The sequence below is a fragment of the Ixodes scapularis genome, unplaced genomic scaffold (genome assembly GCF_016920785.2).
Source record: "Ixodes scapularis isolate PalLabHiFi unplaced genomic scaffold, ASM1692078v2 PGA_scaffold10__122_contigs__length_95168666, whole genome shotgun sequence".
In the NCBI taxonomy this organism is placed as follows: Eukaryota; Metazoa; Arthropoda; class Arachnida; order Ixodida; family Ixodidae; genus Ixodes; species Ixodes scapularis.
The window spans coordinates 19,032,685-19,047,162 of NW_024609836.1; the positions used below are offsets into that span (position 1 = coordinate 19,032,685).

At 45.8% G+C, this 14,478-nt stretch overlaps 1 protein-coding gene across 2 annotated transcripts in view; it reads right to left on the reverse strand.

The window, feature by feature from the left end:
• The window catches only part of LOC8053863 (protein trachealess), a 521,715-nt gene that overhangs the window by 348,813 nt on the left and 158,424 nt on the right, over positions 1-14,478 (reverse strand). For both annotated transcript variants that reach the window (XM_042287481.1, XM_042287479.1), the window contains exon 4: positions 8,162-8,209. In XM_042287481.1, the coding sequence (XP_042143415.1) occupies positions 8,162-8,209 (48 nt within the window). The remainder of the gene's footprint in view (positions 1-8,161; positions 8,210-14,478) is intronic.

Consider the following 14,478-nt stretch of genomic DNA (forward strand, 5'->3'; position numbering starts at 1 on the left):
CGCCGTTTAGAGCGCATGCTCGGGACGAGCTCACATTACTAGGCTCCTAAGACCGGCATGTCTCGATGGTGTGGAGTGCGCGTTGCAGTAGAACTGTGGAAGCTCGCCATCAGCACGCTCTCAGCAGTCACGCGCACACACCTCTGGCCGCCAGATGAATGCTCCCCATAGCATAGTTATAATATTTTATTCCAAACCTAGTCCTTCTTTATGTGGGTGTGGGCACATCTTGTATTTCTCGTTTATTCTCATAAATTGTCCGAACGCCGAACGGCAAACGCCATAATGCCGAATGCCGAAAGTCGAATGCCGAATGCCGAATGCCAGCGTACGGCGACCGGTGGTCGGCGAATGGCGTTCTAGTTTCGACAATTAGTAGAGACGACTGTGGCGAGGACAAAGCCAGCTGGCTTCGCGTCTACCAACTAATTGGCGCAATTGTAGAATGGCAAGCTCACGATCATGGGGTTAGGGGTTCGATTACCACTGGGTCTCGTATCAATCAATCAATCAATCGATCGATCTGTTTCATTGTCATCTTGCTCGTTTATCGGGGAAGTACACCGCGTCGTTGGCCTCACTCCCTTTTTTACCGCGGGATGTGACCCACGAAAGTAACGCGAATCTACTCGAGCAGTTCGGCTGCCACACGCTCCCGTCAGCGAGAAGACGAGCGAAACTTCAGCGCTCGGCTGCCACTCGTGTTCAATCAGTGGTGAGGACCATGGCGGCCACTCGCGTTTTCTAGTCCCGTCACTGCATTAAGAACCGGTTCGATGTCTTCCATACGACACACACCGCGTTAAAAGTGCCGATATTTTTATTTTTGTATAAAGAGCACGCACTGCGATGATTGGTGAAAAGGAATACCCACTGACTCCACTGATACACGCTTCCTTTTTTTTTTCCGATGAAGTGTTTGCACAAGAGACCTCTTTCAATAGGGCGTCGAGCGACATTAGCGGCTGCCATATTTCGGGTATAGCTTCCTGCGCCAAGCGTGTCATTGAGTCCAAGCTCACGTAGAGAGCCAGCTGAAGAGGTCTATCTCACTGTCGGGAGCGTTTGCAATTCAAAGGTGGACGCATTTCTCACCAGTTGGTCGCGAGTGCGGATGCGCTGCAGTGTCTCGTAGTGAGGAGGAAAGCAGGCGGAAAGGCGGAGGCGTTCCCAGTCAAAAGCGGTCTACGAAAACTTCATATTGATGCAGTGAGCGAAAGGATTGTTACAACATCAGGCAGATTGACTCGCCATCGTTCATAAGAACTGCGAAGCTAAATTTACTTTTTTATCATCTGTCACAATTAATAGGGGTGTGTAATAGGTACCCGAATAAAAAGCACAAGCAGTTTTCGCGTAAGTTATGCACCTTATTTTAAAATTAATTCTGACGCCCTTATTGGGACGCCATTTTCTTTCGCCGTACAGAAACTTTAGGCGCTATATCATTTACCTTCCCCAATAAGAACATATTAAGTGCTTATAAATTACTGCGACATAAAATCCACAGATGCAGCTAAGCAGACGACGTACATTTTTGTAAGTTTGAAGCCTTCCAGCCAGTGGCCAATGCAACGTACTTGAGAGTCGAGGCTAAACCGCAAACCCAGCAACAGACAGGCTAGCGAAAAAAAACCCCCAAAAAACATCCACGTAGTCTGAACTGGCACACTTGGTTTTCCCATAAGTGGGAACAAAGCGAATGCTTCAAGCACACGAATGTCGCCTTGAATTGGTTGAACGATGATCTCGATTCACGAGTACGCGAGCATTCGTGACTTTCGGCGATGTATTACGTACTGCGGTCTGAAAATCGCGCTTCCTGTTTCGGAGATGATAGACTTCCCGATCAAGAGTGCAAAATCGCTCATTTTTAAGAAAAGTTAGAATTACTTTCTAGTTGATTGTTCAACGTCAATCACCTAAGTGATAGCCATGTCGATAGGCGCGCGTGCCTTCCGTTTTCGGGAAAGGTCGGGAGAGGTTGTGAGAGCTGGTCTGCTCAAAGCGCTGCCTTCGCTCTTGTTGCTCTCCCTCACTCGCAAGTATCTTCATACCGGGTATGGCTGCTAATATACGATGCTACCGTAGCGCATCGAATAAAACTTTGGGTGCACCTGATTATTACCCTCTCGGTTTGGCGCACTTCGGTTCAATCTATGTAAATACGGCCATTATGTATTGCGCAATAATGATGTCAGTGGCTGGCAACACCATGACCGTCGCGTTATGCTCTTGCATTGATTTGGAGTCAGGGTAATATTGGTCGTGAGCACGCTTTGTGACCACTGGATCTGGATACTGCTGGTCCTTCTCACTGGCTAGACCCGTTGAAAAGAAGAAGTGACCATAGCCGAACTCCTGTCTTTCACGTCACATGGGCTGGTGTCACTACAGGCACAACATTTAGCGTGCGCCTCTACGCTTTCGTAGCTATCTACCGATTTGCGGTTACCAGAGTTACTACGTGTCGAGATTCTTAACTGTTTATCCCCGATGAGTTTGTATTGGTGTGTAGAGGGCCTTTATGAACGCGGGACTTCGGTAAATTGTGTGGGCTTGGCTGATCGTTTACGAGACACGTGCAGAAGTAGTGGGTTTGACAGACTGCGGTAGATGTTGGGGTATTCTCGCAGCATCCGGATATTCTACTCTCGTATTCATTGGACCCCTCTTTAACGCCGAACCGAGACAAAATGCTCGTCTTCATTTCCTTTAAGGCAGGATCTGCCCAGTTTTGCCTTTTTTTTTGCAGACCAGCTGCACTGACGGGAAGTCATCGCTTTGCGCTTATTCACTGCTCTTGGCATAAGCTGTTAAATTGTTTTTCTCTTGAATCTTGCTTTTTTTTTTAGTGAGAAAACAACTTTCAGTAAATCACAATACTACCCAGAACATTTTTTATTGCTGTGAACCCCAACATGTGAAACTGGGTTTAGAAATCTTGAAAATGAACAGCCACAAAGAGTCAACCAATGAAGACAAACCGGAATGTGCGTGGCTGTTGCCTCTATTTTAACGAAGTCTAAAAATCTAGTACAACTTTTTTTTACCCGATATATGAAGTCAGTTAAATGTCGCACTTAATTTTTATGCAAAAATGTTCGCACATATCTACAAAAAAAGAAGAAGAAAAAGATGAAAGGTAGCGCATACACTGGCCGTAGAAACTCGAGGGAAGCGAGAAATAAATGCTTACGAGGAACAAAAGCCCGTCTCGGCAATGAGCCTGGCGGGAATTAATCCAGGGGAAGATTCATTTCGAGACACAGGGACGCAAGTCGACTACACGGGAGAAAAAAAAAATGAACGCATCTAAAAGAAAAGCGTGCCCTCGCGCGCATTGACAAGTTTCCCCGGACCACGGCCGTCCTCGCCCCGAGGCTATTGGCGGAATCCGTAGCCACGAGGCCATACGCCACCTTCCCCGTCGGAAAGTCAAGGTCAAACAAAGGTGACGCGAAGGCCAAGGTCGCCCGGACTCCCCTGCGCAAAGTACACCCTGCACCCGCCACGCACCTTATCGCAAATCCGTTGCAAATCCGGCTGGCTGCTAGACAAATTCATTACATTAATTCAAATCTGACGCAACCCAAAAGAAAGAGCGATACAAAAAGAAACCTTTTCCCGCTGGTGCGAACGGCAATGAACCCTTATTAATCCGAGCTGCGGCTAAGGTCGACTTTCGGATTTGCGCGCGATCAATCGGGTGTCGCTTAACACGATGTCGCAAGGAATGAACACGAAACGGACTTGAAATTCCGCGTTCATGGCCACGGCATTTCTCTTTTTACGAGCGCAAAATGCGCGTCTGTCCAGGGTGAGATTAATAGTGCGTGTTACGCGGTGCGCTCAAAAGACATAGGCGTCAAAGCGCAGTTCGGCCTACGGCTTCGTTGGTATACGAGCACTCAGGCGAAGCAAGAAGAATCGAAAACGTTATCCCTACGCTCCTGCGTTACAGAGTGCTTGACAGAGCTCGTGTGACGGACATTTTTTTTGACTGTTTTGACTTCTGTTTTCCTTATAATTTATTGCCCGTCTTCTTTCTCTAATACAAAGCAGCAGACCAGCAGACGAACGATCTGTCACCTTTGTGATCAAAAACTCCTAATAAACTTCTTTTTTTTCCAATTTTGTTTTACTCCAAATTATTTTTTGGCGTTAAGATATATAGCACGAAAGTTGAGAATGCCTTGTTTTTATTACGGAAAGTGTACACAACAATAGGAAGTTCTGGTAAACCGCCATATCTTCATCACAACGCTTTTCTGAGCTCAGGAATCTGTGTAGATGTGTTAATGATCTGCAGAAGGATATGGTACATTTGAACTAGAGTTTAAAGATCTAAAATTATTTTAATTCTGACGGAAGTCATATTCTGAAGAGATGCAAGGGAGTACAATTTAGATGGCTACGGGAATTGGTTTACGCACCGGACGTTGTAAATTTGTTATCAATTTTAACCGTCGTGGTTCAATATATAAAAACATGTGTAGCCAAAACACAATCATTGAAGCTCCAAATAGCAGAAATATTATTTTACCAACTAAAATTGATTGCTCTATTTTGAGAGTTTAATTAACATTAAATTAATCAACCCTGAGCCCTGGTTCTCACTTAAAAGGCACAAAAAAAAAAAAGAGAATCCCGTCCATGATGGCCACGGTCATGCACAAGATTTCCATCTTACATTCTTTTTAAGTGTCCTCTATCTAAATAATGTTTACTTTTATGAAATATATGATTTAATACGGGAATCGTACCTTTACTACTTACCATAATCAGAAATTCTGTAGAAGATCGTTGACGTTTGGTTTGGTGATATGTGAATGTTACTCCTAAAAAAACCGAAATGAAAAAAAAAATATAAGCTTTTTTACGGAGTTAGACGAAATGTAGGTCGAGGTCATGGCCCGCTCTAAGCCCCGTCCACAGATCAGTGGCCCTGTTGTTACTACTGGATTGGCTTGGCTGCCCGGCCGAATACGCTCGCAAGCCTAGTGTCTCCCTTTCGGGACATCCGGTGAGTTTAGTCCAGCGTTTGACACCGCCTGCTAGTCGCGCGAGCAGACGCGCGACAGCCTCCGGCTTCGTCCACTATTCCCCCACCGTCTATCGTCGTCTGCAATGCCCTAAAGACGTGGACATTAAAGTTGCGCGTCGGCGCCCGGTTTCGATATCGTTTGTTGCTCCGCCCCCGTCTAAAAAAACGACTGCAACGCTCGCAAGACACGACCGTGAAAGCGGCTTTCTAGCATTCCACGAGCCACGGTCCAATACAGACGTCTCTCAGCGTCTGTACATGTGTGGTAAAAAGTGACCGTGAGGACTAAAAAATCAACAAAAAATTATGCCGTCCTTTCAGCTTTTTTGTACTTGTAATTTGTTTCGCGTGACATCCACGAGCATAGCCTCTCCTATACTCACAAAGCCTGGCAGTTCAAAGACGGAGCCACAAAGTGCCCGGTCTCAGATATGGAGTGCGAGGATCTGGTACGCAACACAGAGCATTTTTCGAGGAGTCTGGACGTGAGCGCACGGCTTTTGCAGCGGTGAGGAACCGAAACATGGTTTTCAAAGCCGACGAGAAAAGAAGCGGTAGCGCGAGTAACGCGAACAGCACGAGAGGACATTCTATCGCTGAGGAGAAGTGTGTTCTGGCGTTTCGCCGCAGCGGGACGCCCATCACGTGGCTCTCCTCTCATCCGTTGTCTGCCACTCTAGCTTTTTCAATTTCGGCGGTCGCTTCTCATGATGATCTGCGAGGCTTTGTCAGCATAGAGGAGGCTCTGCCACGAGCTAGTGGGTGAGTGTCATGACACACAATTAAAACGCGACCTAAATATATTTACACTGGCAGGCCGGGTGCACTGCAAAACTTTAGGATTGTTCGCCGTTCGAAGCGAAATGAGGAAAACATACCTGGACAAACCTGATGTAAGCCAAACGCCCCATTGCCTCCAGCCGAATGGCTCGCAAATTCTGCGGAGAGCAAGTTCGTCTGCTTCTTTTGCTGGGGCTGTGGTGACGTCAGAACGCCGAGCTGTGATTGGCTTTGATTGAAGGACAGTTTATAGACGTCAAGGCAGCTTGCTTTGAGGTCTACCCACCACCCTTCAATCAGAACCAATCAGAGCTCGGGGTTCTGACGTCACCACAGCCCCAGCAAAAGAAGCAGAATAACTTGCGATCCGCCTAACCTGTGTAGGTATCATTTAGGCATTAAAACAATGGTTGAAATCACGACGGTTGCACAATTCACAGTTTAATGGGGCCGTTTATACAAAATCCAACATCTTTATTCAGCGTCAACATGCGAAAACGAACCAATCAAGCCAGATCATGCTACATAGTTGACGTGGGACACTATACTTAGGTCAGTCCCGCTACGAAAAACAAGCACCCGCACAGCGCTTCCCAAGGCGCGTACTTGCGACAGTTTGCTGCAAACTAGGTCGGTTGAGGCCTTCCTCTAAACACCTCGGTGAACGCAGAACGACTCGTACTGATAAAAATAAAGGAGCTGAACAAGATACGCTCGTCGAGCACGCCGCGAACGCCGACAGCCATATTTGTTATCGTTTAAAGCCGAAGCGAAAAAGACAACAACAGTTTGGAAATCAATAATGATTCTGTTTAGATTATTTGTGTGTCAAGTATACAAATATCGTTAATGCAAATACTACTACCGGCAGTGTTGGGTAAAATACATCTTAAAAGTACTTCAAGTAAAGTACAAAGTATATGAGAAGTGATGTACTTCAAGTAAAGTAGTAAGTACGCTGCGTGCAATGTACTTGACGCAAAGTACTATAAATACAATGCACTTCCAGAGTAAAGTACAAGTATTTCAACATAATCTTTCATAATGCCCTTTCATTCCCCTATACAGTGATTTTTTTTTAAACTGCTATCCATTGCCCAGCGGTAATCACGGGTGCATGATCTATTTTCAAAAGCAGCGGCGAATATTTGATAAAGTTAAGTGGTCGCAGAGTAGTTATTTTAAGGAATAGGGCCAAGTTCAGAAGTCCCTCTTCTAAATTTTGTGCCGCTCGCACTTGATTGTTGCACCCAAGCGGGTTAAATGTACTAGGAGAGAGCATGACGTTAGCCCTATAGCATCCGCAAGCAATCCTCTCATAAAAAAGTGCCCTCTGTTTATAAAAAAGAGTGAGTGTGAAGGCAAGCTGGTGATAATTAAGCATAATGTGACACTTGAAATTGGGGCGCGAAAATATTAAGGAACTTTCAAGTCGAAGGAAAACATAAAAGAGAATGTCTCAAAACATTGTGACGCTCTCCTGTGTTGTCTTTTTCTTCGACCTGAAATTTTAATTTTTCCGCACCACAGTCCCAGGTGCTACATTATGATTACTTTTGCTCTCCGAATATTTTAAACCTTCTCCCTTGCGCTGACCGACCGAGAAGTAGCGAGAGTTAAAAAAACTACGGAAAAGCCGACCCCAGAACAAACGGAGCAATGAGTCGTCTGCTCACGTTTCCGGTGACAGTAGAATATCCCTTCCGGTATTTCTTCGGAGTTCACAGAGCATCATGTCGTGATACAAATTTAACAAAACCAAATTTGGGTAATGTACTTTGAAGTCGGGAATTGTACTTTCTTCCGAAAGTACAAAAAAAAAAAAAAACTTTAAGTAAAGTACAAGTACATACTGAGAGAATGTACTTCAAGTAAAGTACAAGTTTCCTAAACCTACTTGAAGTAGTACTTTAAGTAGAACGTTCTTGAAGTACTTCCCAACACTCAATACCGCGCAGAGAAACAGTTTTGCAAGGAACATCACACACGTCAATTATCACTGCAATCTGTAAGGGCCAAAAACGGTGCTTAGCTAGGTTAGCACCTTTCCGTATGGGCGGGGCTGAGAGCAGGTTTACCGCCACCTAAATTGCGACTAGCGGCGCATGTGTTTCTCTAGACATAATTTTTCTTCCGTGGAAAAATAAAAAAAATAAAGAAACAAACTTGCGTTTAATTTAGATTTTTTTTTTATTATTTTGATCTTTTATTAAAGAACTCACGGAAAAAATAAGGTTATGCCTTGGGGCCAGATGCTACAATCAGAAATAAACCGAGCTAGCGCGAACCAAGTTACGTTATAATTAAAAAAAGAGAAGATGATGGCAGACTGACCGTGATTGGACGACCGCTGCTCCGGTTCCGTCGTCGCCACCTGCCTTCCTGCGTGACAAGGTAGAAAATAAAAAGAAGATAAGCGCATGATTTTATGCATGTTCGCAAGGCTTTCTCAGACGCGTCACATTGGAACGGCTTTTGAAGATGTTCTGAGCCGGTAAATCCGGAGAAGTCTCAACGAAACTTCAAGTGGCGCACATTTGAAAATTCACAGGGTTTCTAACGTTATCCCTAAGACGACTTGAATGCGAAAGTTCAAGCGCCGATCCATTAAAGACAGACACATGATTTACTTTGTTTTACGTTCTCTTTTTTCACGTAGGCACTTTGATTAGCCAGCTTAATTCGCTGAGTTATCCCTCTTAATGTGCTGAGTCATCCTTCTTAATGTGCCGAGTCATCCTTCTCAATGTGCTGAGTCATCCTTCTCTATGTGCTGAGTCATCATATCAATTCACTTAGTCATCATAATTTGCTTAGTCATCCACTTAAATCGCTTTAAATCCTCTTAATTCACTTTAATTCCTTTTAATTAGCTTTGCCGTCCTTCTTGATTAGCTTTGATTACTCTTCTCTTTAATTCCTCTAATTCACTTTAATTCCTCTTTATTTCCTTTCATTCCTCTTAATTCAATTTGATTCCTCTTGATTCACTTATAGCCCTTAGTTTTCATTAATTACTCTTACTTCTCTTTAATTACTCTTAATTCACTTTAATTTCGCTTAATTCACTTTGATTCCTCTAAATTCGCTTTGTCATCCTTCTTAATTTCATTGCGTCTAATTCGCACGAGTAATCACGTAAACGTTTTAGTACCGTTCGTGTCTCCGACGTGTTTTCGCTCAAGGACTTCGAAGGTCGACTGAGCGATGAGACATTAAAGGCTTTCGCCTTAATAAATTGTACAATTAGGACCAATTTTTTTCTTCTGATTTCGACGATCGTTTGATGAATGCTCTAGAAATATAGCGCGGCAGTTCAGGGACAACGTACGCAAACTTTTACTTTTTGGAAGGGGGCCAGAGACCGCCGTGAGAGTGACATCATCGGCACAAAACTTTTTTGTCATTATTTCATTAGAGTAGACATCGTGCGCGGTGGATTTGTTTTATAAACAACATTCGTACTCAAGAGGTCGAAAATGGATTAACAGGTTTCGACAGAACCGAAACGAGGTACCCGTCCTAAAACCCGCAATGGCACTTCTCTGCAGTGCTTTAAAGAAAGAGGTGAAGTAAACTTGACGGGCAATAAAAAGCCGTAACCATACTTCGTCTCAGCTCAAGTCTAGGCGCCGCCGATGCTACAAGCGCGATCATGTGATGCTGAACAGTGCTTACACTGCACGAGCGCGCGTGCTTGGCAGGGACGCTGAAAGCCCGGAGCCCGCTCTTGTAGCTTCGTCTACGCCCACACTTAAAATAAAACGGAGCACAGGTCAGCAAACTGTTTTGGTCGTTCACCAGTCGCATACGCGACGCCGGATATATGTGCCAGTGGGCAGAGCTGGGGAGGAGCTTCACTGACAGCTTAACGAAGGTAGGGCGTGGCAACGTCCCTGCGTAGCCGATGGTAGACAAGAACGAATGCGTGAGCGCGACAGGCCGTGCGTTTCTTCCCTGAAAGCTTAACAAACGCGGGGCTTTTTTTTTTTAAATTTTCACGCTACGGGGATTATCTGGTCGGTATTTGATTCTTGGAAGTCACTATGCATTCTGCCGTCAGCGACTGTCTCTTCCGGCATAAGCACTCGTTAGCCAGGCTACGCGCTCGCTCCTGCGAGTAACATCGTGGTGTCTATAGCTGGTAAGATAGTGCAGAGCCGCGGGCAGCCCAATCAAACTAGCTGAAACGCGACCGTAGCCAACGCAAAATACGTTTTGCAAAAGCACACTCGGCATAAAGTGGCGTGCTCACGCTCGTGTTTCCAATAATGCTGCACAGAACCGTCGCTATCGCATTTCGCGCGCGCTGACAGTGATCTTCTACAAAAATCGTTTCGAGTCGCTATTCGCGGCGAGAAGTTTCGGTATCGGCGCCTGGTAGAATGTTTTCGCAACCCGGAGTGAGGATGCTTGAACTTCCTCCGCCGGTGTAAGCGCGTGCAATGCCAAGCTTCTATGCACTACGAAAATTAAAACATAACCGCGTGGGTCGCACGTGCACTGCCCGTAGCGAGGAAGACAGAAGCGCCCCTAGCGAGCTTCTCACCGCAAATATTTATTTTTATTCCCGAGGCACGGTGGGACTCACTGCACGTGCGAACGGCCACATATCAGTATCCTTTCAAAGAAGGTAGTACAAAACGAGCGAACACGAGCCCCGTCTAATCAAGACCGAAAAAAAATACGGAAACATATTATCGTTCTCCTAACCAGTTTGTAGCCGCCAGAGCTGACACGAGAAGAAGCTTCCGGCGAGCACCGGCGCTTTTCGTTTCTTTCTTTGTAATCCGGCTCAGGCTAAGCGGTAGCCGCTACAGTAGCTGCCCTTTTCTGCACGTCTCGCTTGACCCCGTCTCGTTGACTCCTCCGAAGGAACGATAAAGAAGAGAAGCCAGCCAGAAAGGGTGAAAAAGAAAATGGGCCCCGCCACAAAGCTCATCTCTACAGCCGAAAAAAACAACAACGGAAAAAAAAAAGGAGACGGTTGCTGCGGTTTTTCTGCGTTAGCCGGAGGCGCATGCTTTTCTCGGCACCAGCACAGCCGAAAAGACGTGGCGCGCTCAAAGAACCCATTAGGCAGTTGCCTTAGCCGAGAATTGTCTCAGTTACTCACGACCGTGCTTCACCGCGAGCTGGGAGAATAATCCCTGGGGGAGTTAACCAGAAAGCACGACGGGGCTTGTCATGCGTCTGCGCCAAAACGCTACGAGGAGGCGCCTCACGGCTTCTTCGTTCTCATTACAACAACAGCAACGGGTTTCAGCCGCTTGCTTCGCTCCTGACCTGGAACGCAACGCTGTTCGCGTGTTTCTATTCCTTCGCCCTCTGCGGCCGGCTTTCCATAGGGGGAATGCATTGTGCACGAGCACGTGCTCTTGTGTCTGTGCATAACAGTAAGTGTTTGTCGGTGAACTTGCGTGTTTAGATGCGCGTGTGCGCCGGCGCACGTGTTGGCTCCTTTCAGGAGTTTAACGTTTTGCGTTCAAGATGTGCAGTAAATACGGTGACACACGACAACTTCTCCATCCCTCAAGATACAAATCGCAAAACGCGCGGTCACTCCGTATTTTAAACATTGAATAACATTGCCTCAAACATGCTGCTATACACTCTAGAAACAGCTAGGTGGATAAGGAAATAGGGTCAGTGTTAAATTAACCAAAATACTATACAGGTTTTTTAGTCTCAATAAATTTGTCTTAAAAGTAGCGTGAAAGCTACACTGAGCCTGTCCGGGCAGGTGAGTTATACGATCAGGGGGACATAATATAGGAAGATAATCGGCATGATAAGTCAGATATTAACTAAATTGTGTATTTAACTTTTCAATTACTAAAAATAAACATACGACTACAATAAGAAACTTGCTGAGCGTCATCGAAAATAAATAAGTCAGTACATTTTAGAATGATTTGAAGCGCGTGAAAAGCAAGGTTGGGCGCCAAAGTTTCGACCAGTGCAACAGGCGCAAAGCTGGCGACGTGAAAAGGCGGATGATGAGCAACAGAAAAACCGCGGGGTTAGAGTTTCGCACCCACAGACTCGGGTTCGTTGCCGGAGTGGTAACGTTAGCGCACCACCGAACTTCGTACACGCTTCAAAATTTTCAAAAATTGACTGATTGTGAAGTTTTTGATGATGCTCGGCAGTTTGTAATTAAACCATAGATTTATCCTTGCGAATTAAAAGTATTTACAAATGTTTAGTTAATAAACAAACTTAGGTGTGACAAGTAGTCGTTTATAACATGCCCTCCTGGCCGTACAACTAACCTGGACAGAGCGCATTTGTGCAGTTCTTGCAGCGTTTAAAAGCAATCTGTAAAACGTAAAAAACAAATTGGATACATGTTTGGCCCTTTTGCCGAACGGGTTTAAATGCGATAGCTTTATAGGGTGGGTGGCGCTTTTAGTTCGGGTGGCGCCTATAGGGCAGGGTTTTGTATAGAAATAAATTCCGTCACACCATTGTCCCTTTGTGACGCTGCGTGCGCTTCCCCAATACAAAGCCTTTGCGTTGATATCTTGTAGGTCACCAAGAGAGGGGGAGCGCGCTTTCCTGCCATTTCCTCGATCCGCGCGCTCTTTCTACACCACCTGCTTCTGCTCTTTCCGTTCCTGCGTGTTCGGTGCATACTTCAGTCAGCAGCGCTTACAATATTCAAGACGGTGACCGGGGTTCGATTCCAGGGGCCGGTTACCGTTTTGTTTCAATATTATTTAGCGGTTATGGACTGACCGACCTCCCGTTTCGTCCTGAGGTTGGTTGGCCCTATGATGCTACAGCTTTAAAAGACACTGTATACTTTCTACAGTACCAGAAATCAAGAAAGTGTTTTTGGCACGCTCAAAGGGTGCATATTTTAGGAAGAGATCTTGATTTCTCGTGATCCTTCACAAATGACAAGATTATTTCTTGGGCGTGTACTGGCCCACAACACTGCAGAGTTTCGAAGGTAAGTCTCTGCCCGCAACTGCCAGTGTTGCCGAAATCTCCAGGAACGTGTTCTCAATGTTTCAATTTCACGAGCAAGGTGAAGTGCACGCGTTGGTAAGGTTCCAAAGAAAGCACTTTTTGCGCTTACGACGGAAGGAAACCCAAACCACGTGGGCGTGTTTAATCGGTAAGCAGAAGTCTACGGCGTTTAGTTTACAGAAGCGCTAAAATTTTTTGCCGGTGGTCTCTCCCTTTTGGTATTCGAAGGTTTTCAGATCTTAGAGATCAACGTAGAAGGGACAAGGAAACACTAGAGGGGACCAGACGCGCACCACTCACGTACCGTAGGTGCGCCTAACACGCTTTAAAAGATCCCTCACTCGCTTTTATACACGAAGGTGTGGTGGCTTTGCGTACGGCTAGAAGAGGAAAGGTATTGGAAAAGGAGGTGAGAGGGATCACCGAACGGGTTGAAGAAAGTATCCGAAAACGTCCAGACTAACTTCAATATTTCTGTGCACACAATATACTAGAGCGTGCGCTTGAAAACCCCGTGCTAGAAAAAAAAAAAAAAAAAAAACGCGGGATTATGGGCGCCTGTCCGTCACCACTCGGTAGACAAATTTAGCGGAAAAGCTCAACGCGCATATACACCAACAGGGGTTAGCGAGAATTGGCGCGAAAATGTCGAGGTACAATGGCACATCGAAAGCGCCGAGCTCAGCAGACATCTAAAGAGGTGCGCATGATTTCAAATGGCAGCATCCAGCGAGAAGTCGTATTTATTAATTTTGTGGAGAAATGTTTACCTTGTTTGACTATGCACCTGGAATGCTAGGTTTTTGGCTTAGTGGAAATAGGAGCTGGAGCACGTGATCGAACCTGCGGTCATATATCCGCCGCTCGCAAGTTGTCGAAAAAGTTGGAAAACCTGTCTCTAAACTTTCATGCTCAGCATTCTGTCGGTGCCTGTTTAGGGGTCGATAGAAATGGCACAGATCCTGTGCGAGTAGGCTGGCTTCACCTGACTGGAGAGGGTGACTCATCACTCACAGAGTTCCTTTGCCGCTAGCTGCGAACACGGTGCCCGCTGAGCAGACTGGCTACCGCCTTCTGTTCACTGACTCGAGCTCATCTCTCAAAGACAGAAGCTTCTTTTCTCTGTCTTCGCCCTTTGTATACACACTCTACTTGAATATGAATCATGTTTTCGCAAAACCACCATAAATTCACCTATACTAATTCATGAAACAGCCACCTTACTTCAGAGAAATAAAAACAGCGCAAAAATGAACACAGGAACAATTGAAAGACAGACAAACGCAGCGCTATGTTTGTATGTGTCTTCTACTTGTTTCTTTGTTCTCCCTCATGGGTTCGAGCCCCACCCCTGCCCGTTTCGATCTGGATGAGCATCGAACCGGCGTGCGGTCGTGTATCACTACTGCGTGGTGCACGTTAAAGACCCCAGGCTAGCGGTTGTACTGCACTGGCTAAATTGCTCATCTACAGCGTGTGACTCGTCGCAACTTTAATTGCTGACCAACTACACGCTGTGTAAATATCCTCACAACCCAACACAACCCCCTCCTTGTTCTCTGATCAGGCACCGACTCGCCCATCTTCACAACTTACACCACCTTGCTTCCTGACTGGGACCGGAAGTCAGCCGTGGCCTTCTCCGCCTATGTGTCTTCGTAACTAAGGCTAAC